Genomic DNA, 27,500 nt, shown 5'->3' on the forward strand with positions numbered 1-27,500 from the left:
AGTAAAAGCTCCCGCTGCGCGCATTACTCTCCATAGCGCTCCCGGTGGCTAGCCTGATCGTAACTCGGGATTACCGCCAGTGAGGTTAAAAGCAGACCGAAACTCTTGCACAGCACACAATGAAAAGTCTTCATGGTTGCTTAGAAACTCACTGCTGTGTGGTCTGTATGTGTTTAGGCCTCGTTCACACTGGGTGCGTTGAGAAACGTGAAAGCGCATGATAAAAAAAAAACACATTTTTGTGCCTGCTTTAGTGAGTTGCTGTGAGCTTTTTTTAAGCGGACCCATGCATTTACGTGCGCTTTTAAACATGTTCCTTAAGGATGTTTTGCTTATTGTAGCAGTTGTCAAAGATTCGTTTTCATTTGGATTATTTTTCTTCAATTAGGAGTAAAAAAAAAAAAAAAAAAAAAAAAAAAAGTGGGCCCATTTCCATAGAGTATGAAAACGCACAATGCAAATTTTTGCATTAACATTAAAACCCATGTAGTTCAATGGAGTCATTTCCATGTAATGCATTTTCCCAAATGCGTTGCAATGCAGAAAAAGTTGTGAACTGCATGCTGCAGATTTCTACACCACCCTGCATGCAGATCCCGATTAATGAAAGTCAATAGTCCCGCATGCAAAGGAAACATTTTTTCACATTTTCTGAGTAGTCACAGTGATGTCCTGTTGCTATGGAGATTAAAAATCCAATGCACAAAACTGCATTAAAGCAGACCTGAACTCAGAACTTCCTCTCTAATAGGACATTTGTTGCAGCCCACAGAACGCCTGCAATAAATCTGCAGTGTGTCTACTTCATTTTTCATGAAAGCAGACAAAGGGTTAACATCCTGTGTTTACAAGTTAGCTAAGACAGAATTTCTGTGCTGACACAGCTGAGAGAACAAATTACAAGTTTGATTACTTGCAGCTGAGGGAGTATAAGGCCTGGAACCCACTAGAGCGATTTTGTGAGCGTTTAGGGAGTGATTCAAACCGCTGGGCCAAACTCCACTGGAGCAATTGCGATTAGCAAAATCGCAAACACAGGACATGCAGCATTTTTAGTGATTAGCGTTTCTGCAATGCAAAGTATATAAACGCTGGCATAATTGCTCGTCAAAACCTACACAGAGCGATTTTGCTAGCGTTTTTACATTACTGCACACTAACAAAATTAAAATTCATTGAAAGGACCAATCAGAATTAAAAACGCTAATCGCTACACAACGGCTGGCAAATTAATTACACTTTTTAAAATCACTACCTAAAACGCTCATGAAATCACTTACAAACCTACCTGGTATTTTATGCTGTTTAATAAAGCATTTTAATAAAAAAAAAAAAAAAAAAAAATTACAAACCGCTCATACAAAACACTAGCGAAAGTGATAGCGTTTTGTAGTGGGTTCCAGGCCTTAGACTGGCTCTTCACTATAAACACACACAGGGAGCATTAATCTGTGTTTTCCTTGTGTCCTGTGCATGAGTTCAGGCCCACTTTAAAAACGCACATAAAAACACATGCTTTTCCAAATCACGTAAGCAAATTCGGACGTAAAACGCATTGTATTCTACTTGGAATAGATCCTGATCCTAACACTTCAGGATTTTTCAAAAAATTGTAATGAAGATTTTTTTTTCCCATAAAGGGTATCATGCAATAGAGAGGAAGTTCTGAGCTTAGTTCCAAAGGACAACTGTTGTGAGAAGAATACAAAGGCTGCCATATTTATTTTCCCTTAAACAATACTAGTTGCCTGGCAGTCCTACTGATATCTTTGGCTTTAGTAGTGTCTGAATCATACACCAGAAACAAGCATGCAGCTAATCTTGTCAGATCTGACAATAATGTCTGAAAAATCTGATCTGCTGCAGAGGGTCAGCAGGATATCCAGGCAACTGGTATTGCTTATAAGGAAATAAATATGGCAGCAATATGGCAAATTAGTAATATATAAATTTAATGGGAGTAAAGTTTAGAGTCAAACACATTTTTTAGTAGAGAAATATATAGATTTCCATAGAAAGAGGGACAAGACAAATGAGGAGGAAAGAGGGACTGTCCCTCCGGAAGAGGGACAGTTGGGAGCTATGCCTTTATTTGATAATGATGAGCTACTGCTGAGTGAAGGCGCTTGGTAGATCTTTCTGTGCATAAACTTGCAGGCTTGAGAAGGTGCATTTTATGTGCAAAAATGTCTTTCCAACCTTGCATTATTTCTTGCTTACATACACACTTATCCCATTAGAAAGCTATCACAACCAAAAGAAAAAACAGAAACACAAACATCAATTGTTTCACTTTAGCAATAGGTTTCCCTCTATTTTGCAAGAACTTCTGTTGATAAATCTGCCCCATTGTCTTGAACTAGTTTTGTCATGTGCAGAAAACACATACCTATGTGTGCTAGATGGCTGTGAATGCACTGTGTCTGAGCTGCCGTTTCCAGTCCACTCCATGTGCTTCTCAGGCTCTCAGCCTGCCCTGCCCCTGTGCACTGGTGCCTCCTCCCTCCAGCTTCAGAGAACATGTCAGAACATTCTATAGCTCTTGCCCAATCAAATATTCCCAGTCACTAACAGACAGCTAGAGCTTTCTCACCACTCCTCCCATTCTAACTGAGCATGCCCAGTATTACTAAATGAGTTCTGCCCATCTGAAAAACACATGTTCAGTCTCACAGTGGCATGTAGTTTGGTGGAGGGGAGGTCTCAGCTTGAGAGCAGGAAGGAAGGAGTCTGCTCTGCTGCTGAGCAGCAGCACTACAGTAATCAGCAAGTAAGTACTCTGGTCCCAGAAGCCATCACAGACTTTGGGAAGCAAAAGACACAGAATTGTCTTATGCTTGCTTTCACTACCCAATAAAAATCAATACGGGTACCCAAACCCAACCTGCATTTTGGGATATCCGACCCAGGCCTCTAGCCTGTGGAATGTGACATCTCCTCCACCACCCCCCTAGGCAAGTATCTCATTTTGATCTTCTGCTTCTGCTCAGGTACACTTTAACCCCTTCCTGACCGCATAACGCCGATAGGCGTCGGGAAGTTTGCTCCCCCAGGACCGCCAAATGGAGTCAAGTCCTGTGGGCGGAGATTAGCGCGCCTCCCCGCTGAATTACGAAAGCTCCGCACCGTAAACAACCTGTGGCTGGTAGGCTGTAAAATAAAGAAAAAGTATCCTGCTCTCCTATTGTACATAAAGACTACGGCCGGTGGTCAAGAGCTGGCCAATGATCAGTCCTGTGAGTGTGAGGGGCTTCCACTTGCCTCTTCCGTGGCCCTAGTGAGTGGCCGCATTTTGATGAAAGGAAGTGATGCGACGCTAGTTATGTGTCACATTGCACCTTTAAAGGGACACTTAACCCCCTTGGCGGTATGAAAAATACCGCCAGGGGGCAGCGCAGCAGTTTTTTTTTAATTATTTTTTTTTTAAATCATGTAGCGAGCCGAGGGCTCGCTACATGATAGCCGCTGCTCAGCGGCATCCCCCCAGCCCCGCCGATCGCCTCCGGCGATAGGCGATCAGGAAATCCCGTTCAAAGAACGGGATTTCCTGGAGGGCTTCCCCCGTCGCCATGGCGACGGGGCGGAATGACGTCACCGACGTCAGCGACGTCGGGACGTCATTGGGAGACCCGATCCACCCCTCGGCGCTGCCTGGCACTGATTGGCCAGGCAGCGCTCGGGGTCTGGGGGGGGGGGGGGATGCGCGCCGCACCGGATAGCGGCGAACGGGCGCGCGGCGGTGGCGATCGGGGTGCTGGCGCAGCTAGCAAAGTGCTAGCTGCGTCCAGCAAAAAAAAAATTAAGTAAATCGGCCCAGCAGGGCCTGAGCGGCACCCTCCGGCGGCTTACCCCGTGTCACACACGGGGTTACCGCTAAGGAGGTTAAGTCAAAAAAAAAAAAAATGAGTTTTACTCACCTAGGGCTTCCAATAGCCCCCTGCAGCTGTCCGGTGCCCTCGCCGTCTCCCTCCGATCCTCCTGGCCCCACCGGCAGCTACTTCCTGTTTCGGTGACAGGAGCTGACAGGCTGGGGACGTGAGTGATTCTTCGTGTTCCTGGCCACAATAGCGCCATCTATGCCGCTATAGCATATATCATGTACCATATAGCAACATAGAGGGTGGTAATGTGTCTGGGAACGCGAAGAATCACTCGCATCCCCAGCCTGTCAGCTCCTGTCACCGAAACAGGAAGTGGCTGCCGGCGGGGCCAGGAGGATCGGAGGGAGACGGCGAGGGCACCGGACAGCTGCAGGGGGCTATTGGAAGCCCCAGGTGAGTAAAACTCATTTTTTTTTGTTTGACTTAAAGAGAATCTGTACTCTAATATTCTTACAATAAAAAGCATACCATTCTATTCCTTATGTTCCCCTGTGCCCCTCTGTGCTGTTTCTGTCACTCCCTGCTGCAATCCTGGCTTGTAATTAACAGTTTTAGGCAGTGTTTACAAACAAATGACTGGCTTCTAACCAGAGTATCATAGGCTGAGAACAGCTTACTGTGTGGATTCATGCAGAGCTTGGAGGGGGTGTGTAAAGCTTCTGCCAATGACAAGCAGTGCTGCACATTCCACACATTCCAGCCTCTTGCCGACAGACACGACAGAGGAAAGAAGATAAGATTTATTACAGAGACAGTGCAACTAGAAAAGGCTGCAGTAAGACAGACCACATCAGAACAGGTATAGGAACTTATAGAATAGAAAAAATAAGGCTCAAAATTTTGTTACAGTGTCTCTTTAAAATACACAGCACAAAGATGGTAGTTGCTAAATCAGACTAATGACCATCATATGAGGAGCTCATAAGGCTGGGCTCATGGTCCTGTGGGCGACCTCAGGTAAGTCTGTGTTGAGGCTTATTATCCTTTATCAGACGTGTCTAATCGTGGACACGCTCATTGTATGTGTAGAATGCAGATGCATCCACCATAAGCATAGGGACCCCTCTAGGAGATTTCCCTGGATGCCGGCAGAGGGGCTTAAGGAGAATCTGAAGCCTCTTTAAAAATCAGTTTTCATTTCTTATTTATGTTAAAGATTTATGCCCGACCTAAACTGTTGCTATCCCGTGGCTGAATGAGGGTTTTATCACCCTCAAATCTCCAGGACAAAAACGGGGGAGCATTTCCTGGAGAAGGCAGAGCTTTCTGCAGTAGCTCTGCCTCCATTCGCATGAATCCCCGCTGATCGCCGCCTCTCCCCACCACTCTGTCTTCTTTCACTGAGAGGGGCGGGGGAGACGCAGAGATCTGCGGTGGATTGACGCGAATGGAGGCAGAAATACAGCGGTAAGCTCTGCCTCCCTGGGCAGCAAAATCCATGGAGGCTGCCATATTTATTTCATTTTTCACAATACAAGCTGCCTAGCTATCCGGCTGATCCTCTGCCTCTAATGCTTTTAGCCATAGATCCTGAACAAGCATATGCAGATTGGGTGTTTGACATTATTGTCAGATCTGACTAGATTAGCCACATGCTTGTTTCTGATGAGATTCAGACACTACTGCAGCAAAATAGATCAGCAGGACAGCCAGGCAACTGGTATTGTTTAACTACTTGATGACCCCGCCTTTAACCCCCCTAAAGGACCAGCGCTGATTACTGAGATCTGTGCTGGGTGCGCTCTACAGCCCCCAGCACAGATCAAACAGTAGGCAGTGCGACCAGATCGCCCCCCTTTTTTCCCCACTAGGGGGATGATGTGCTGGGGGGGTCTGATGGCTCCTGCCTGCGTGTGGCTGGGGGGGCACCTCAAAGCCCCCTCCACCGCAGGATTCCCCCTCTCCCTCTCCTCCCTCCCTGCCCTGGAGATCGGAGGCTGCACAGGAACGGATCTGTCCTGTGCAGCCTCTAACAGGCTCCTGCCTGTCATGTGACCGCGATCCCCGGCCGCTGATTGGCCGGGGATCGCTGATCTACTACAACGCTGCTACTGTTAGCAGCGTTGTACAAATGTAAACAAAGCGGATTATTTCCGCTTGTGTTTACATTTAGCCTGCGAGCCGCGATCGGCGGCCCGCAGGCTATTCACGGAGCCCCCCGCCGTGAATTGACAGGAAGCAGCCACTCGCGCGAGCGGCTGTTTCCTGATTAATTAGCTGCAGCTACCACTTTGCCGACGCGCGTTATGAGTGCGCGGTCGGCAAGTGGTTAAAAGGAAATATATATGGCTGCCTCCATATTCTTCTCACTACAGTTGTCCTTTAAGAGATGATTCAACAGCCTGAAACAGTTCTGCGTAAAATTAATTTCTGTATTACATTTTCGAATTTCAACTCAGTGCAGGACCGAAGGACCCTAAAAAATGCTGTCTATGTCCTGCCTAAACTTGGTGTTGGTAACAAAGTATCTTCTATTGCTGGCAAAAAGAACAATTTAGAAAGTGGCCAGTGACCAAACACCAGAAAATGACACAGAAAATAGGGTACCTCCATGACATGCAAGAACCTCTCCTCTGAAGGGGGATGTGTGGCTTGTAAAATCCGCCATATATGTTGCGTCTCGTCCAGCGACACCTCCAGGAGGTCCCCCAACATCATTAGTTCTTCCAGTTGACACTTGGCTCCGACAGAGAGCTCCAGAACAGGAGGTTCCAGGCTGCGCGGCACCAGCGGGGTCTTCCGGGGCTGCTTCCGAGGGGTTCCTGAACCTAGGGCACATAACACAAACTTCCCCCTTACATTATGTCATTTACCTGGTTTGGTGATAAGTGTACTCAACGTATATCATCCTAAACAGCACTCTATTGTTCCTAACACACAATAACATTTCTTACATTGATTTTTACAATATTCGTTTATAAATGATTTAGTCTGTGTTAAGCCATTGTAAAATCTTTCCTTGTGCGATGTACATTTTCATATTTGTCACAGGTGGTGACATCTGTAACAGTGGTAGGTGATCTCTACATATTGTTTAGTGAAAGTTTTAAAGCCAGCAGAAAACATAAACCAGGTCTCCCAGAATGCGCTGCAAGGAAAGTTTCAAGGCTAAGTATCACATTGGGGGGTACATACCAATAGACATGGGGTAATAATGTAATAAATAAATATAAATATATATACACATATATATATATATATAAATATATATATATATATACATATACACACACTACAGTGCCTGATTAACTACTTCCTGCAAGATGTATGTACATACATGTCTTGTTTGTGCAGCATTAGTGCAAATAGGACGTTTATATAAACAGTCAATCTGCCGAACCGCATTTAAACTCTGAAGCGTTTAAAGGGACTCTGAGCAGTGCAGTAACTATGGAAAGATGCATATCATTTTAAAGCTCTCTTTCCAATTATATATAAACCGCCACCCTACGCCTTGTAGTTTTCGCTATTTTCGCGATTGAAATTGCAGCGGCCGCGATCGCAAAAATAGAGAAAACTAAAAGGCGTAGGGCGACGATTTAGGAGTCGGCAGAAAGAGGAGAAAGAGAGCTTTAAAATGATATCCATCTTTCCATAGTTACATTGTATTACACAGGGCGACTTTTTCCTAAAGTCAGCAGCTGCTGAATGGAGCTGCTGACACTGGGGAAAGTGTCGTCCTGTGTAATACAAGTAACTATGGAAAGATGGATATCATTTTAAAGCTCTCTTTCTCCTCTTTCTGGCGACACCTAAATCGTCGCCCTACGCCTTTTAGTTTTCTCTATTTTCGCGATTGAAATCGCGGCCATTTCAATCGCGAAAATAGCGAAAACTAAAAGGCGTAGGGCGGCGGTTTATATATCATTGGAACGAGGAGAAAGAGAGCTTTAAAATGATATGCATCTTTCCATAGTTTCTGCACTGCTCGGAGTCCCTTTAAAGTACTAAAGTACACCTAAAGTGAATAAAACATTTTACATTAAATACATAATGTATTAAAGCACTTACTGCACAACCTATTTGTGCTGCTCAATGCTGTCAGGGTCCCTCCCATTCTTCTTTAATTTTCAATACTGGCTTGGCCCATCAGTCCAATTCTCTCCATAGGAAGTGCACCGGGTTATGCATTGGTGGCGCACTTGAACTCGGCATGCGAGGAGTTCTGAACTGCACTTGCTCAGTAGGGAAGTGCTCAGACAGCAAAGAAAGATGTGTATGAGCGCTTTCCTTCACTGGCTGAGATGCTGCTGTGAGCAAAGGCCTGGGAGGGACCCTGAAGACAGCCAGCAGCAGGAAGAATTTCTGGAGTAAGTGGCTGTGGCATGCGCAGAAGACCTCGACTGACGCCAGTTGCCGGAGGCTGATTGCGGCTGAAAAGGCAGAACACGGGAGGACGGTGAGGAACTCAGACGTACTTATAGGGCTGGAGGAAGCCCCGGGTAAGTATCAATTCTTTGTATTACGTGGTCTCTGGTACACTTTAAAGTTTTGGCACCTTTTTTAAACACAAGGCTTGATTCACTAAGACAAATAGCATGCCTTATCTGAGTTAACATGCCTTATCAGCGATAACACGCCTTATCAAAGTTAACGCGCCTTATCAGAGTAGCAAAACGAGCACTACGAATCCGCAGGGCCTCAGGGCAGGGCAAGTGGAGCGCTCGTCATTGCCAATTAGCAGGCATAAGTTTGTAGCGTTTGAAATGCTACTCTGATAAGGCGTGTTAACTGGGTTAAGGCGTGTTAACTCGGATAAGACATGCTATTTGTCTTAGTGAATCAAGCCCAAGGTGTTTAAATACTTATGCCCAACAGTGATTGAGATAGACTGGCCCAAACGTTAATCCTTAAGATCTTGAAAGTCCCAGAATGCTCTGCAACGTTCTGGAAAGGCATCCTGGGTAATGCAGTCTTGCAGTAACCACAGCGTACAGGGACTATGTACACCAGCTCCTCACACACTTACTTGGTATGCAGCTCTTGGAAGCAGAGGAGTAGGCGTGTTCCGAACAGAATGAGGGCGTGGACCACATGTGGCTGACCACTTCCTCGGATTTGATTGGGATTTCCTCATCACAGAACAGGTTAGGCTCAAAGCTACTTGAAGACTTGATGCTGCCAGTGTCCTGGAGGATAAAAGAAGGGAAATGTTTATCTAAAACTGAACTGCAAACAAAAATTAGGCCCACACACACACACAGAGTAGAGCCCAGGTTATCCGGAACTCAGCTAACCAACAGGCTCAACCAACCAGCACAAATCGGTAGTACTCACAGTGGGGAAGGCCAAATTCTTAGGCCGCATACACGCTCACAAATTATGTCGCCCATTGGGGATAAGGACCCGATCCCCTTGCCCGACATCGCTGGGCCGGGCTTCATACACGCACGTCATCTGTGTAGGTGATGATGCGCTGTGTTGCTATGTGGGGGGCGATGAAGGAACAAGGAGCGGCACATGCCTGCTGTCACGTGGTGGGTGGGGGAGTGGCGTGAACAATGGGATCGACATTGCTGGGGATGAGTCGATTCACCCAGTAGATTGCTCACGGGTTGCCAGCTGTACACACGCCTGATGGCTGAAGCGGTCATTATCAGCTTTAGGCCGTTTGTGGGCTCTGCTGTGCTGGTTTCTACGGCTCCTCCAAAGTTAATATACCTTCAATTATCATACATTAACATTTATCACAAAGTTCATGATATGTATATAGCGTGGGGTATAGTACTGTATTAGATAGGCCTATTTTTAAAATTAAGTCTCAAGCAAGCAGGCAGCAAAAAGTTTAGAACTGGCCCAGCTCCTAGTAGCTTTCCAGCATCCTCTGTGTAAGGCTCCTAGTGTGTCACCTGATCCGCATTGGGTCAGGTGACATGCCAGAAGCAGTCTATGGACACCGGAAAGCTGAAGAGAATTGCAGGATGGGAAGAAGATGCCACCTGGAGGCTCGGTTTTATTTTCTACCCTAGAATGCCATGCAAACCCCACAAAGCACAGTCCCTGGCATCCCCCTCAGACATGCCAGTTAGTTGAGACTTCCAGTTGCCTGAGCTCCAGATAACAGGGACTTTGCTGTAATAACTTCATATTCTGCACAGGGCTGAGGATTCAGAAGCAATTGCTGAGAATCTGGAGGTGGCAAAAAGCTCTTGACTCAGCATCCTAATAAATTAAAATTTAAATAGAAAAAATGTAGTTTGATAAAATGTTTAATTTGACAGATCACAGACCACTCCTATGCTGAGTGGGTAAAGCCCAGTGGGTAGATTCACTAGCGTGAAACCCATGTGAGCGGTTATGCAACCTGACATTATTTTAATCTGGATTACAGCACATTACAAAAAGTGTTTCCATTTTGCGTTGTAATATGTCCAAACAAGTTAATTTGAGGGTAAAACGCGTGGAACTTCTGGCAGCTCTACGACCAATTCCACATGAGCTTAAAACTCACTCGCTCTATGAAATAAACTAAGTTGATATTTTATTAACCTTTTAACCGGTGTAGTTAAATCATTAAATCCACAACATCTCAGGTCTAAGCAGCCACAAGTGCGCCATAGATTTTACTATGTGCAGTCCCAAGGGCTTAGTATTTATAGAATTTAATCAGTATTATACAGTACTACGATGTTCCACAAATAAACTCCCTGCAGATCTCTTCATTCAGTGAGATTGTTCTCAAACATGGAGGAGCCATCTATCCCTGCAAGCCTTGGGATTATCGCCCAGGAGGTTAAAGAGGAACTCCTGTGAAAATAATGTAATAAAAAAAGTGCTTCATTTTTACAATAATTATGTATAAATGATTTAGTTAGTGTTTGCCCATTGTAAAATCTGATTTACTTTCTGACATTTATCACATGGTGATATTTTTTACTGCTGGCAGGTGATGACAGTGGAAGTAGCTGCTGCTTGCTTTTTTGGCAGTTTGAAACGGCTATTTCCCACAATGCAATGAGGTTCACAGACAGTAAACTGTCAGGACCATGGTCCTGACATCACACTGTGGGAGGGGTTTCACCACAATATCGGCCATACAGAGCCCCCTGATGATCTGTTTGACAAAGGAAACGTTTTCTCATGGAAAACAAAGTATCAGCTACAGATTGGGATGAAGTTCAATTCTTGCTTAGTTTCTCTTTAACTTCAGCTGCACATATAACCTCAGATCTAGAGTTCGATGGCCCAAGGTGACCTAGGTACCTGCTTAGGGCCTGTCTGCATTCTCCACATATGCACCTAATCAGGGCTGTACTTTTGCATAGATTTCTGCCACCCACTTGAGTACTAGGCAATCTAGGCAATCAGATAAGTGGGCACCCCGGAGTTCACATCTCCCCTGCACCAGCAGAGCTGCCCTATTTCAGACCTAATTTTAAATGTCATCATTCATGCCAGAGTGTTGGCTTGCATGGATTAGGTTTGCTCTCAAACACAGACAGTGGGCTGGAGCCTCTGGCCCAATGACTACCAGTGACTAGATGTCTCTTTTCAGCCTAGAAGCCAAGTTAATGGAAGGGCAAGGATCTCTCCACTAGCACAGAGCAGATCTGGTATCATGGCATAGACGTTAAATATCCCCATCATCTTTTTAGCATCATACACAATTGTTGCTCATGCATAAGAGTATTTGATGAAATTTATATTTTTAACATAACATAACATAAATGGAATGTAGTATTTGCATCCTTTGCCGTTTATGGTTTATTGCTCAATAAAAATGTTCTTGTTAACGGCTTCCAGACTGCTGTAATTGAAATCTACGCCCTGTTTGTGGCTGCTTTTTCCTGCTAGGACGCAGATTTTAATTACCGTGCTCGCATGGACCTGCCTCTACCGCCAATCTACCATCACCACAGGCCCCTCACTCTGCCTTGTTATGATGGCAGAGCTCTGCGAGCCGGTCAGGAGCCAGTCCCCGGCTCACATTGATCACAGGGTCATGAGTAAGGAGCCTGCGACAATGGGTGAGTGGCATGCACAGCGAGAGTGGCGAGTCCGTGCGGCGATTTGTTGGTAGGAGACCAGCAGTCTCTGGTCCTTAAAGAGAACCCGAGGTGGATCTTCCGGAGGCAGATGGGACACAGCGCCATGTTCTCAGCCTGACACAGCACCCCGAGTTTAGAGACAAGATTTGTCGCTAACTCGGAGGTAAATAGAGGGGAGAGGAATTCCCTGCCAAAGGCGTTCCTACAGGGTTTCCTGAGCTGCCATTGGGCAGCTCTCTCCCCATGCTGCTCCCCCGCCACCCCACACGCTATGAGAGACAACACAGTCTCTCAGTGCAGCGTCGTGACCCAGGGGTCACACAAGTGAAAGTGGGCTATTGCGGCCCAAGGGAGCGGCAGTTTTTGCGGCTACCAGATGCGCTCAGCCCTACGGATAAGGTAGCCTACTATATTTTTTTAATTTTTTTTTTTAGCCCACTCTGGCTCTCTTTAAGAGGTTAGAGACTGCTGGTACGCAGAGCAGACATTCTTCCTGAAGAAAAATAAAATAAACTTGTTCTGGGTCTTGTACAGAAATTAAAAGTTTTTAGTTTTGATTGCCACTCCTTGTTTGCACAGAATATGTTAAGAAAAAAAAAAGTATGTTTTAATGCTATGTTTTATTAAAATCTCTCTCTCTCTCTCTCTCTCTCTCTCTCTCTCTCTCTCTCTCTCTCTCTCTCTCTCTCTCTCTCTCTCTCTCTATATATATATATATATATATATATCACTATAGTCCAAGGTCCCGACTGGAGAGAAACTGTCACTTACACACCTTGATGTTAAAAGTTGATGCTTTTTCATGCACAAAAGGAACTTGGCCTGCCTATTTGTACGCTTAGCACTGTACATACACATGTCTAGCTCGTCATGTCACATCAGGTACACTTTCAAGTCTCCCTGGTACAAAGAGAGAACTGATAAATTCATTGACAAGCAACTGTTCCAGCTGACAGGCCGAGATGCACAACAAACTAGTCACAAAATGCTGTGAATTCTCCACCTTATGTGCATACTGCTGACATCACTGGCAAAATGAAGGCTCACGTGCAAGTGAAGACACAAGTAGCAGAAATTAGCAATGAAGAAAAAGAAGTGGAAACACTGCGCTAACGATGTCTGTTCCTTCAAAATGCATATTTACATGAAGTATGCATTTGGAGAAGGTCTGCCTTCAAAAAAAGAAAAAAAGACAAACTTACTTGTGGTAACGTCTTTTCCAGGAGTCGGAAGGACAGCAACCCTGAGACTTGTCTCCTTCCATTTTAGATTGGACAGGACGCTAGTTAAAAAATTAACATAATGAGATTAGGCAGGAACAGGCAGCATATATAAGACAGCATTCCCTTACCCTCCTCAGTAATAAAAAAGACTCCACACAGAATGATGCTTCAACAAATTTCTTTTATTCGGGTGGGTAGCAAGGGTGCTGTCCTTCCGACTCCTGGAAAAGACGTTACCACAAGTAAGTTTGTCTTTCCAGGACGTCTCAGGACAGCAACCCTGAGAAGATAAACAAGAAACTTTATTAGGGAGGGATAACAGCCTGCAACACACGTCTACCAAAACATAAATCAGAATTGGATGATAAGTCCAGTCTATAATGTTTAACGAACGTATTGTGGCTTGACCAGGTAGCCGCTTTACATATCTGCTCTATAGTAGCTCCTGCCCTCTCTGCCCATGATGTTGCCACAGCTCTGGTTGAATGTGCTTTCACTGGTCCAGATAATTGCTTTCCCTGTTGGATATAGGATAATGCAATGGCCTGTCTGATCCATCTTGCTATGGATGATTTAGAGGCCTGTCTGCCACGGCCTTTACCAGCAAAGAGAATCAACAAAGCGTTGGATTTCCTCCAAGATTTAGCTTGTTGAATGTACTGTATTAAACACCTCCTCACATCGAGACAGTGCATCTTTTCCTCTTTCTGATTTGATGGGTTACTACAGAAGGTTGGTAATAGAATCTCCTGAGATGTATGAAATTTGGATACAATCTTGGGTAGAAAAAGAGATATCTAGGCGAAGAGTTACTCTGTCTTCTGAAATGGTACAGTATGGTTCATTGACTGATAACGCCTGTAATTCTCCCACTCTTCGTGCAGAAGTTATGGCTAGAAGAAAAGCCATTTTCAAGGTGAGATGTTTCTCTGAGATTTCCGAGATTGGTTCGAAAGGAGCTTCACATAGAGCCTGCAATACTGTGTTCAAGTCCCAAGTAGGTACTTTTATCTGTACTGCAGGTCTTAGTCTTTTTAGTGCCCTAAAAAAACGGACAACGTATTCCTCCTCCGCCAATCTTCTCTCTAAGAATACACTCAATGCCGCGGTCTCACAGATGCTTAGCTGAGTCCGGCATACGAGTATTGCATACTGCACACTTCTTTGACTTAGGTACAGACTTAGTTTCAGAAGTAGTCGTTTTATCAGGCTTATCAGTTTTATCAGACTTGGTAGGCCTATCCTGTTTGTGCCTTGAATCCGACTTTACATTCTTTGGCTGAAAAACACAGACAAAGGAAAAAGCTAAAGCCTGAACCTCCCTCAAACAATGAATATACACACAATTCAGGTATTAAGTCAAATAACCAATGTGACACATACCAGAGAGGGAGTGGAGCTTGTCTCCTCAGAGCCCTGGGAGCAAGAGCCTGCGGGTGTTTCCATGGTCAGCCTAATAGAAAAAATGACCATGATGCCATCTTAAATAGCACTCTGTGGTGCTCCGCCCAAACTCAGGTTATGCACCTGAGGTCTTTTACCTGATCCGCGCCGTTTCCGCCTTGATTCGGAGCCCTAGCTCTATAGCGGTGAATGGCCGCTGCAGCGCACGCCAGGCTGACTTCCTCCTTCCTCTCAGCCGATCACATGACTCCGTCATGTGATGCGTGCGTCCTTCCGGCGGAAGTCCGTCTACGGAAGACCTCCAGTCTTCAGCGCGTCTGCGCACAATGCAGGGAGAGGCAGATGCGTGCGGCCAGCGTCCGCGCATGGCTCCAACTGACCAGCGCAAGTCGGAAAGCGTGGCAGCCGCGGCTCCTGAAGTTCCCTCATGGGTAGCCAGCCCCTCCAGCGAACCAGCATCCTGCTGGACAGGAAAACAACTGAGGAGGGTAAGGGAATGCTGTCTTATATATGCTGCCTGTTCCTGCCTAATCTCATTATGTTAATTTTTTAACTAGCGTCCTGTCCAATCTAAAATGGAAGGAGACAAGTCTCAGGGTTGCTGTCCTGAGACGTCCTGGAAAAATGCTTTCTTTATTGACAGCCTGGAAGTGAGATCACCGTCTTGCCGTACCCCGACATTGCTAAAAACAGCCTCGCAGCAGTCGGATGTCTCTCTGTATAAATAGTTACATAGCCGAGTGTAAAACACAGGCCAACATTCTGTTACTACACGCTGCATACTACACAGATGGAAATACAAACGCAATGTACAAAATCAAACACAAATGACATACAATTAGTATCTTATATTTATAAAAAGGGTGACATTGCTTTATTTCCTCTTGAAGTCTTTGCACAAAGTTTTTTTTTAGATTTGCCAAACTGGAAAACAAAAAGCCAATTCAGACTCCGTGCCCTTTAAAGTAAACCTGTAGGAAAGAAAGTGACCCTGGGGATTACTTTCCCGTTTTCGTCAGCCAGCCGTATCCAGCACTGACTCCCCCCAAACACTGCAAATTTACATGTGCCTGCCTGCACAGGCGCATTAGCCTGTCTCCAGATGACTTGCCCCTGCGCAGTAGAGTGGACCTGATCGGGCTCGGGTATTTCCACCAGAGCCTGAGGGGAACCGGATACTGCACCAGGCTCCCCCCGATAAGTGGGATTTTCGGAGGGAGCCAGGGCTGGATCCCCTCTGCTGAGTAAGAGGGAAGCCTCTTTAGGATGCAGAGGTTTCCCCCTCCTGAGGTAAGTACCCCCCTCCCCCCAGGGCACTTTTTCTCACTACAGGTACACTTTAAACTTGCAGCGGTTACATTATCTGACTATTGTGCTACCTTCACGTCATAACCGTAGGTCTCCCGGATGTCCTCATCTGAGTCAGTTTCCTCATCATCGTAGTCCAGGGGGGGCTGTGGAGAAGACGTCAAGCTGGTCATTCCCCGACTGAACGCGCCTTGTGGAAAGATGGGCAAGTGACCCTGTAATGGCAACATAAGATATTAACCTCCTTATTGACGGTTATACATGCCAATACAAAACATGCTGTGAACAGTATTGACATGCATACATGTCAATACTCTCCTGCACTGTATACTAGACCCTTGCTTGACACATTTTGGAAAGTTACAAGAAAAAAAAAAGTTCTGAAAATTAATTGGATCGCCTTTTGCAAAGAAATTCTAGGGAAATTGAACGCCAGACAAAAATGAAAATATGTTTTAAGGTGGCCATACCTTTCTGCTTGATCAAATAATTTTATAAAATTAACCAATGTACCAAACACTTATTCCTAAACTTAAAATAAAAAATTTGCTTTACAATGTTTTCAACCACTTGTAGTAGCATCACACTCCTCACCCATGATTTGGAAGAATTGAGGGGAGGGTGTCGTTATTGCTACTGAACAAGCTGTTACCAGTGTTCTGCAGTCTTCTGACAAGTGGTGCAGGGAGAGAGGAGATTAACTTCACAGATGCAAGTTAAATTACATAAAAAGAATACCTTGTGTGGCAGATAAAAGCAAACAGGTGTTATTTTATGGACAACCCTTGTATTATTTCTATACCACTGACATCTTCCACAGGGCTTAACAGAGTATATAGTCTTGCCGCGGCTTAGGTTAGTTGTCGGCCCCCGTCAATGCGTCCTCTTCTTCCCCTTTCTTACCATCAAGCGTGTCATTCGCAAGTGTACTGCGCATGACGCACTTGCCGGCGGAGTAGGCGAAGAAGAGGACGCGTTGCCAGAGTCCGACTGTAAGTTGGCCGAAAACGAAACTAAGCCACGGCAGGGGACCGGAGGACACTCAAGGAGCTGTGAGGACACAGGATGGCTGCAGGGGGATTGGGGCAGCCCCAGATGAGTGAAGGTTAACTTTAAGTGCAGTAGTGTGTCTTAACTGCACTAAGTGCATCTATATGTGCACCCCAATATGGGATCTGTGCTGAGACCAGCCTATGTGCAGCTCTGAATAAGGGCATCTATGGCAAGCTTTACATCCATCAACAGTCACATGATTTTCTGTGAAGCAACTCATGCGACATCTAATGGTCAAAGATTAGAAAAACATTAAACCTTACTTGCCATATAAATCTAAAATACCACTGGCTATGTATAGAAAGCATCGTAAATATCAAGTAGGCCTTAGCTTGAAATAAACCAGCACTAAATAACTTGCTTCCAAGCATCCCATGCCAAAAATATAGCCAGTGCTGAACTCCAGGCGATTTTACATTTTAAATGTACGTCTGTACACTGCAGAGTTAATTTACTTAGACAGATAGGTGGGGAATGGAGATGGTCACTTGATAAGAAGTGCAACTCATAATTTAGCGTTACAGCTTACAGAATGCAATGTTATATATTTGACACACTGAGATAACAAGATTGCCTGGCAACTAAAAGACTTCCAGGCACAGGAACAGCTGCTTCCCTTAGGTGGTAGCCATGCTTAAAGGGAATCTTATCCTTTCTTTTTTCTTTTTTTTTTTTTGTAAAAAAAAAAAAAAAAAAAAAAAAAAAAAAAGGGTTTTACTTACCTGGGGCATCTACCAGCCCCCTGCAGCCATCCTGTGCCCATGCAGTCACTCATGGCTCCTCTGGTCCCCCGCTGCCAGCTAGTTTTGTTTTTGCCGACTGGGAGTCGGCCGGCTGCCATGTGTACATTTTTACGCATCCCTGCTGGTGCAGGAAGCTATTGCAGACATCAACAAGTACATTTTTACGCGATATGGGTGTAATGCGTAAAATTTTACACATTAAACCCGTAACGCGTAAAATGTACTTGATGATGTCTGCAATAGCTTTCTGTACCAGCAGGGATGCGTAAAAACGTACGCATGGCGGCCGGCCGACTCCCAGTCGGCAAAAACGAACCTAGCTGGCGGCGGGGGACCAGAGAAGCCATGAGTGACTGCATGGGCACAGGATGGCTGCAGGGGGCTGGTAGATGCCCCAGGTAAGTAAAACTTTTTTTTTTTTTTTTTTTTTTTACAGTTAAGCTTCCCTTTAAAGTGACACTGAAGTGAAAAAAAACTTAGGTTTTAATTATTTGTATGTGTAGTAATAGGACATTAGTAGCACAGAAAATAGTCGTATGTTGAAATTTTAATATATATATATTTGCAATTACAAGTCACACTGTATTTTAAACTATAAAACAAGCAGAGCTAATGACCCTTTCAACTCCCCTGCAGTAAAAATCTTAACTAAATCAGTCTCTGACTGTTCCTTTGATGTATAAGTGCAAACCAGTGACCCAAGTTGGGTCGGAGTGCTCAGAGATACTCTTTTGCACAGGGCTGTGGAGTCGGTCCAAAAATCCACCGACTCCGACTCCTCAGTTTAGGATTCCACCGACTCCGACTCCGACTCCTCGACTCCGACTCCTCTAATTTGCAGATTACAATTTTGTTGATTAAAAGTATGTAACATGAAATTCGTCTCTTAACTGCCAACGCTTAGGAATTTTACAAGACAACTGAAGTGAGAAGGATATGTAGACTACTATATTTATTCCCTTTAGACTAAAACTAGTCCTTGGTAAGAGTACTTGTAAAAGGTACAAACCGGAACAAAGAACATCTATCAGGCCCTAGGCAATGTAAGTGTGGGTACATGTAAGAATGATGTGCAGGTACTCTGCAGGGGAATGAGGAGATTGTAAACAGACAACACCTCTGTGTTGAATGTGCACAGCATTCTCAGTGGATTCCCTGCAGCTCTGTGGGGAGTGCATATGTAGAGTATAGTACTACTGTGTACCAAAGTAAACCTGAGACAGATGAAATTAAAGTTTTATACATACCTGGGGCTTCCTCCAGCCGCCTTCAGGATAATCAGTCCCTCGTTGCCCTCCTTCACCACCTGGATCTTCTGCTATGAGTCCAGGTACTTGAGCCAGTCGGGCGTAGTGCGCATGCAAACACTCCGCCACCAGGAGCATACTACACCTGTGCAGCACTATTGCGCAGGTGCAGAATGTTCCTGGCTGTGGGAGCGGCATGCGGCCGGACAGCGCTGACTGGCTGAATTACCAGGACTCATAGCAGAAGATCCGGGTGGTGGAGGACAGCGAGGGATTGATTAGCCTGAAGGGGGCTGGAGGAAGCCCCAGGTATGTATAAAACTTTACTTTTCATCCGTCTCAGTTACCCTTTAATTTGTAGTCACCAAACCAAATTTTAACAACATATCAAATTATTTGATTTCATCAGCAAAGGGAGTGCATACATTTGCATGAATCCGCATCAATGCAGAATTATTTCCATCTCGTTGACCATCTCTATTAGTGACACGGCTACACATCAGGCTTTACTCTTACAGCATAGATGTTATTTAGTATATATAAGAGATTCCTGTGTACACATCATATATACTGTACAGTCACAATCAGATATGTATATCTGACTTCAAAAATACGGGGACTGCTTTATTGAAGCAGCACAAGTAACTAATTTTGATTGGTTTATTTCATTTTTGTGGACTAAGCACAGCTATTACTGTATATATACATTATTTTTAATGACTATTATCTGAGAAATAGAACATTTTATCATATTTTCTATTTTAATTACAGTTACAAATTCATTAGGAGTCGGAGTCGGTGCATTTTTCCCGACTCCGACTCCAGGCACCCAAAATTGCCCGACTCCACGACTCCGACTCCACGACTCCGACTCCACAGCCCTGCTTTTGCATAGGTAACAACTGAAGTTTCCTAACTCTTCCTGTACTGGAAACAATAATATACTCATATCTGTGCTGCTAATGTTCTATTTCTTATGCTAGATACAAACTATGAGATTTTCTGATATACATATCAATTATGTTCCAATAATTCAATAATAATTCTGATTTCCGATCGATTTCTGACTAACAGTTAACGTTAACTAATCTGTTAACGATTATCGGAAAATGATCGGACATGTTGGAAATAATCGATCTTACAGTAAATCTGCCAGAAAATCTCAGTGTGTACCTAGCATTAGCTGTACTACACATACAATTCATTATCTCATAAGTTTATCTTCACTTCAGATTCCCTTTAATGCAGAACCACGCTAGATCTGCTAGGACTTGAAAGCATTACAGCATAGAACTGAAAATGAAAACTTCTCAAGCCACTACCCAGTCAAATTCCTTGTAAGTGTAAACTTATTGGGCCAAATAAATGGTTTCAGTGGTGTGTGGCTACAGCAATGTCATATTTAATAAAGCATTATTAAACTATTACATTTCTGAATTCAAGGCCAAGGCACGAAGCAGCTGGGAGAGGGGGAGGTTGCATGGCAAGAGCATATCACTAGCATTCATAGAGTAGCTGGACTTCCAAACCAAGAGGTCCATCATACTTCCAGAAGCAACCAGGCTTCTGTAGAACACATTCGGCAGCACAGGCAGAGCTATGCATCACTGGGTACTCCAAATCAGTTTGACATTTAGCTCGTACTGTTAGCCTTATCTAGTGCAAACTTAAAATGAGTCTCAGTAAAGTACTCCAGAACTAACCTGCAAGTCGGGGTTTGCTGCAGCTTTCTGCAGCTCCGCGCTGATGATCTTCTCAGTCTTCTCCCTGGCTGCCTGCTCCACCATGCGCTGACTCAACACAGACAGCTTAGCCAGTGCACACGACAGTTCATTGGTGGCGAGTGCCTGCCGCGCCCGGTCCTGCCAGCCCATAGCACGCTCTGTCAGACACTGCAAGGCCTCCCCTTCCGGCAGCCGCACCGGTAGCTTCTGTAACGATACCAGCAGGGAGAGAATGGTTTCCAAGCGCGGCCGCCGTGACCTCATACACTGCGTGCAGAGGAACTTAACGTCTTTGGATTGCCAGCTGGCGCCTTTTTTCTGGGTGCCAGTCTTGGGCAGAGGGACACATGTACTGTGAAACCAGTCCTTGCACAGTTCACACTGCAGCATGAAGCCGCTGGCGGCCTTGCGGCAAATGCAGAACCGCACCTCCTCAATACGATCCACCATGGTCATCTTTGCCAGGTTAGCGGCTCGAAGAGAACGCATGGCATCCACCTCTTTGCGCTCCATTTCTTTAAATACAGCAACCTGCAGACAAAAGAGAATAAATGAACAAGGCATACAGTGACATTTACAAGAGCAGTAAGGTGCAGTAGTAGTTTATGATGCTGCTGCAAAACAGCACCACAGACCTGGACACCGACAAGCAGCTTTTATAAAGCTCTGACATGACATATTCAAAAATGTGTTTTCCTACTTTTTATTTCCCATACAGTTATATTTGCTTTTGTGCACACGTAGTACTGTCTATCTACAAATTACAAATTCCCAAAGAACAGTTTATATGCTCTGAAAGCTACCATTGCATTTTATTGTATAGCTGCTGTATTTATATATTAAAATCTATATAATGATCACTTATTAGTTGCACACATACCAGAAGCGGAGAGAGCTCAGTTTCAGCCCTTTGCTAATGTTTACTAAACATATCTGACAAAGGAATGTAAACAAAATATAATGTTATCACCTCTTCAGATGCAGCCAGAAGCCTTCCACTAAAGCAAAGAGCTTTCCACTGAAGAACAAAGGGCTTGATTAATCAAGCTACGCTGCTAAAGAGGAGCACGAGGCGCACACGTATGTTACCAGCGCACGTTACGCTGCACTACCACAGCATACCGTGCGCTGGTAACTTAAGTGCGCTCCTTGTAACTAACGACAGCTCCACTGAACCTGCTCTGAGCCTCGGTGGGTCAAGTGGCTTTATAGGACGTGATAGTTACCAGCGCTGCACTACCACAGCATAGCATGCGCTGAGCTTGCGCTCCTCTTATCAAGTAGCACAGCCCAAAGTGCTGTGTTTAACGGTTTAAATACTGTTCTGTTACAATTTTTAATGTGGTAGTAGATATTATGCTGTAGATAATATTTTAGAGCAAAGTCACTACATGAAAATAGATTTTTTTACGTCATTTTAAATATTACAATTTCCATGGTAAATTAGCACAGCAACAACTGGCGTCATTTCTAATGTGATGTGCAAAGTTCTGCCTTAATTCCCTCCATTTCAAAGAAGCCTGGTACATCACATTTGCATGGAGTGGCCATTTGAAAGATTGTGCATGTAAAGGCAGGACACCGATACAGAGGACGTATTTTTGTACCACAGATGCTGCATCCCGCGAGTCTTCCAGAGGCTCCTCTAGCTCACTCATAGAATCCAAATCCAAGTCCTTCTCCTCCAGCAGCTCTTTTACTCTCCTCCGCTTCCCCCGGCCGCTGCCGTATACGCCGATGTCACTGCGAGGGCTCAGCACCTGCCGGGAAAAAGAGGGGGCTTCTTCAGGAATATGCACTACCTTTCCTTTGCTCTGTTACTCAATTTCCACACCACTGAGTGAAACCCAACAGCAAGTACATAGTCAGTGCACAGTCATCTGTCAGAACTAATTCCCAACAAAGCTTTCCTCTCCAGAACAAGCAAGTGCAAGGAAGTTTTTATAAAGTGCAGTAGCTCAAGATTGAAGCTGCGACCCCCCCCCCCCCCCCCTCCCAAAAAAAAAAATCTGATTCAACTAAGATTTTTGGCAAAAAAACAAACAAACAAACAAAAAGCTGGCCATACACCCATCAATTTTACTCTCAGGGCTAGTTCACACTTGGCGCTTGGAACGCCACTAGCCTGCGATCGCGTTCAGCTCCGCGATCACGGTTTTAACTAAAATCTTGCGATTCTGACGTGATTTTTGCTTGTGATTCCCATTCAATAGAACGAGAATCACAGAGCAATCGCCCCAAAACGCTGCATGCAGCGCGTTTGCGATTAATCGGAATCGCAACTATCCAAAGGGATACATTGTAGCAGCGCTTAAGAATCGCTCGAGTGTGAACCCGCCCTCATGGCGATAGACTCCAGATATTTGCAAAGCACGGAGCTACAACGATCATAATTTCTATTGATTTGCGGCAAAAATCTTTTGAAATTCGATCATAACAGATGGCAAATTTTGGTTGTTCGGATACAGCAGCACGGTGGGCAGCACGGTGGCGTAGTGGTTAGCTCTCTCGCCTTGCAGCGCTAGGTCCCTGGTTCGAATCCCAGCCAGGGCACCATCTGCAAAGAGTTTGTATGTTCTCTCCGTGTCTGCGTGGGTTTCCTCTGGGCACTCTGGTTTCCTCCCACATTCCAAAAAACATACAGATAAGTTAATTGGCTCCCCCTAAAAATTGCCCCTAGACTACAGTACTTACACTACATAATATAGACATATGGCAATGGTAGGGATTAGATTGTGAGCTCCTTTGAGGGACAGTTAGTGACAAGAATATATATATATATATATATATATATATATATATATATATATATATATATATATATATATATATATATATATATATATATATACACACTGTACAGTGCTGCGTAATATGTCGGTGCTATATAAATACTAAATAATAATAAAGCGGAGAGCAGCAGTAGACCCACCCAAAGGCCCCTCCTCCCGTAATTGGTAGCCAAAGTTCCCCCCCTCCCCCCCCCCCAAAAAAAAAGCCATCCAGTAGTACAGGTCAGTAGCCAATTATGTAAACCCCCCACCCTTCCCAATATAGGTAGCCACCCCCAGTGTAGGTTACCAAGGTGCCCCCGCAGTATAGGTAGCCGCACCCAATATAAGTCACCCCCCCCCCCCCACACACACACACACACACCATATAGGCCCATAGCGCATCACTTCACTTTTGGTTTGCTTTGAATGAGTCCGAAGACAACAGCAGATACAGATTATTTGCGAAACAGTAGCAAGATCGGGACTCGATCCCATGGGAGACAGATCAAGGTTGAGGCTGTACAAATGCACTGATAGTCTAGATGTCAGTGATACGTCTGTCACTATAAAGGGAGAAGGAGGGACAATGGTGATGCCTCTGGTGAGTGGAACAACAATGTACGCAGGGGTCACTAAAATGGGTTGGGGGGGGGGGGGGGTGTTGGGGTGATGGGGGGCTAGATTCTTGCACAAGGATGCCCAAGCAGAGTTTAAACTAGCATGTGTACATAGCATTGGAGATACACAGGTGTTCGGTAGCAGAAATGGTGTCCTTAAAGGGAATCTGAAGTGAAAATAAACTTATGATATAATGATTTGTTTGTGTAGTACATCTAATAAATAAAACATTAACAACAGAGATAGGAGTCTAATATTGTTTCCAGTACAGGAAGAGTTAAGAAACTCCAGTTGTTATCTAATCAAAAGAGCTTATCTGAGCTCCATGACTTTCAAAGCAGCAGAGAGCTCTGTCTTCTGAAGCTTATCTCAAGTACCTGGGGCCCCTGGGCTGTCATGTGGACCAGTGTTTGTGATTTTAAATTTCTTTTTTGCAGCTTCTAGGATGCAGTTGACAGGTGAGTGGTTAGGGAGGGGACCGTGTGGGAGATGTGCCTACACGGGGCGTCCCTGTAAACGATGCAATTCACGATTGCGTCCAACCGAAGCCTCCCACCTGAATGCTAATTTATGTAATTCCTGCTAGATTCGGTACAGCAGGCAAAGGGTGTATGACAGTGCACCTGATTGGCTGACTGGCGTCTGCTGGCCAGAGAGAGGCAGGATATTGCTCTAGCTGGAAGTTAGCAATTGTGTTTTTGTGCAGTTGGCAATCAGTTAAGAGGTGGTGGGGTGAGTTCCCTGGAGGTGAGAGGTCCAGGGCTTGCCCACACTTCCCTCTAGGTGTCGCATGGTGGTTTGGGGGCCCCAGCGAGTGAGAGAGACCTGGGGCCCCTGGGCTGTCATGTGGACCAGTGTTTGTGGCTTATCTCAAGTGTCTGTTACTGTATTTTGTTTTTTCTGCAGCGTAAAGTTCAAAAGTTCATTAGCCTGCTCTGGGAAATAATTTAGAATGCTGAGTGTAGTGTGTAAATTGCAAATATTAGAGAATAATGCAATGTTATAAAAAATCTAACTGAAAATAAAATGAGACTATTTTCTTTGCTACTAATGTTCTATTAATTATCCGTACTACACATACAATTCATCATAATTTTTTTTTCGCTTCAGTGTCTCTTTAACCCATTATCAGCTTTGATAAAGTTGTTTTCGTTTGAGATAAGTGCTCTGCTTTTGACCTCAGTCGGCAGAACTCCTCCTGCTGTAAATCCTTGGAATGCTTTGATCTCTCCCTACCAGCAGAAAATATAGAAACTGAAAGCAGAAGTCCTTTGTTATAGTCTCATACTGGCCCCTAGTGACAAGTGGCCATAAATAAACATTGCAACAGTACTAATTAGAAGCAATAAAATATAACAAATAAAAAAAAATCTAATGTGAAATATAAGGAGATGAGCACAAAGCAATTCCTCAGACTGTGAATGTATTCTCACCTGCAGCAGATTGTAGCTGGAATTCTTCTTCAGGAAGGTCCTGCCAGTACGATCCCGCCAGGATCGAGCAGCAGCTACCTGAGACTCTAGCTGTGGCAGGGAATCCAGACGCACTGGGATGGGACGACCTTTCCCCAGCAAGCTCTCCAGCTGCTCCAGGTAGGCGTATTGGCTGCCATTCTGCAAGGACACACCAAACAAACTAGTCAATGACAAATGCCCAGCCTGCAATGAAAGGAAGACACTCTGGAAGCACCATAAACTATGTATGGTTAACCACTTTATCCCCGCCCGTACGGATTTCTCTGTCCCATTTTCCATCCTTTAACCCCCAGGGACGGAGAAATCCGTACTTTGCGCACTCCCGCCGCTGCCCGCGCTCCCGCTCGTAAACACGCCGCCTGCCGCTAGTAAACACGCCGCCGCCTGCTCGCCCAGAGATCAACGAACAGGAAAATCCATTCCCGTTCGTTGATCTAAGCCCCGCAATGATCCGCTGCCGCTCGGCTGAGCAGCGCGATCATTGTGAGCAATAACAAAGTCCCAGCCTCTTTCTACTTCCGGACGCTTGCAGGTCGCATGAAACAAAAAGTTACTGTTGCCATCTTGTGGTCAAATAGTCAAACTACACCCTAACCATTTTTTACACACAAATAAACTAGTTTTACACAAAAAATTAACTCCTTACCTCCCACACTCCCCAATTTTTTTGGGGGTAATTAAAAAAAAATAAAAAATTTACAAATTTAAAAAAAAATACATAAATAGTTACCTTAGGGACTGAATTTTTTAAATATTTATGTCAAGAGGGTATAACACTGTTACTTTATAAACTATGGGCTTGTAATTAGGGATGGACGCAAAACTGAAAAAAATGCACCTTTATTTCCAAATAAAATATTGGCGGCAAACATTGTGATAGGGACATAATTTAAACGGTTTTATAACTGGGATAAATAGGCATATACATTTAATGGGTTTTAATTACAGTAGCATGCATTATTTAAAAACTATAAAGGCCGAAAACTGAAAAATAATAAATTTTTTCCCACATTTTTTCCTATTTTCCCATTAAAACACATTTAGAATAAAATTATTCTTGGCATAATGTCCCACCTAAAGAAAGCCTAATTGGTGGCGAAAAAAACAAGATATAGTTCATTTCATTGCGATAAGTAATGATAAAATTATAGACGAATGAATGGAAGGAGCGCTGAAAGGTGAAAATTGCTCTGGTGGTCAGGGGGTAAAACCCCTCAGTTGGGAAGTGGTTAAGTAAACTTAACAGGTCTTATAGTATCAGGCAAATCGGGCGCATGCGGCTTCTGGACAAATCGGTGCCGCCAAAGACTTTAACTGAAACTATCGGTGAGCCGATGCCAAAAGGGAAATTGGGGTGCCAGACGGGACCCAATAATTATCGTTTATCTGCGATTTTTCTTCTCTGGTTTTTAAGACGCCAAAAAGTGGAAATTCAGGCACCAGACGGCACCCAATAAATATTGTTTTTTGCGTTTTCTTTTTGGTTTATTGCACCATCGGAAGGAGGGGGGGGGGGGTGTCTTAGGGTTAGGCACCACCAGGGGGGTCTTAGGGTCAGGCACCACCGAGGGTGGGGGTTAGGATTAGGAATCGGTAGTGGAGGGTTATGTGTAATGCTGGATCCACACCATACAATTTTTTGGCCGATCAACCTGGCCGATCGATTATTTTCAGCTTGTCGATGTACAGATTCCCTTCGCTTCTACGGAAATCAGTCAGAAAATCGCTAAAAGAAAAAAAAAAAAAAACCAAACGATCGATCTTCAGATAGGACATGCTGGAAATAATCAATCGGCAAGGTCGCTCGGCCAAAAAATTGAATGGTGTGGATCCAGCACTAGAGTAGGGTTAGGTTTAGCTATAGTAAAATATCGGTAACAATAACCGATATTTTACTCACAAAAATGAACACGTTAAATAGTAGAATATAGGTAAATTTACAGATTATCTGCTATCGGCACTGTTCTTTCGCCCTATTTTCCATGGCACTCGAAATTCACGTAGCCTTCTCACACCCTCGCCTTGCCATCTTTGCTCCTAAGGAATTCTCCTCCACCCCATA

At 44.5% G+C, this 27,500-nt stretch overlaps 1 protein-coding gene across 1 annotated transcript in view; it reads right to left on the bottom strand.

Annotated features, from left to right (window-relative positions):
• The window catches only part of KDM5A (lysine demethylase 5A), a 101,008-nt gene that overhangs the window by 18,013 nt on the left and 55,495 nt on the right, over nt 1-27,500 (bottom strand). The window contains exons 22-27 of the mRNA XM_068277679.1: nt 25,397-25,576; nt 22,179-22,331; nt 20,551-21,102; nt 15,876-16,019; nt 8,851-9,010; nt 6,429-6,649 (exon numbers count right to left, since the gene is read on the bottom strand). Coding sequence (XP_068133780.1) covers nt 6,429-6,649; nt 8,851-9,010; nt 15,876-16,019; nt 20,551-21,102; nt 22,179-22,331; nt 25,397-25,576 — 1,410 coding nt within the window. The remainder of the gene's footprint in view (nt 1-6,428; nt 6,650-8,850; nt 9,011-15,875; nt 16,020-20,550; nt 21,103-22,178; nt 22,332-25,396; nt 25,577-27,500) is intronic.

Source organism: Hyperolius riggenbachi, chromosome 3 (assembly GCF_040937935.1).
Source record: "Hyperolius riggenbachi isolate aHypRig1 chromosome 3, aHypRig1.pri, whole genome shotgun sequence".
Lineage (NCBI taxonomy): Eukaryota > Metazoa > Chordata > Amphibia > Anura > Hyperoliidae > Hyperolius > Hyperolius riggenbachi.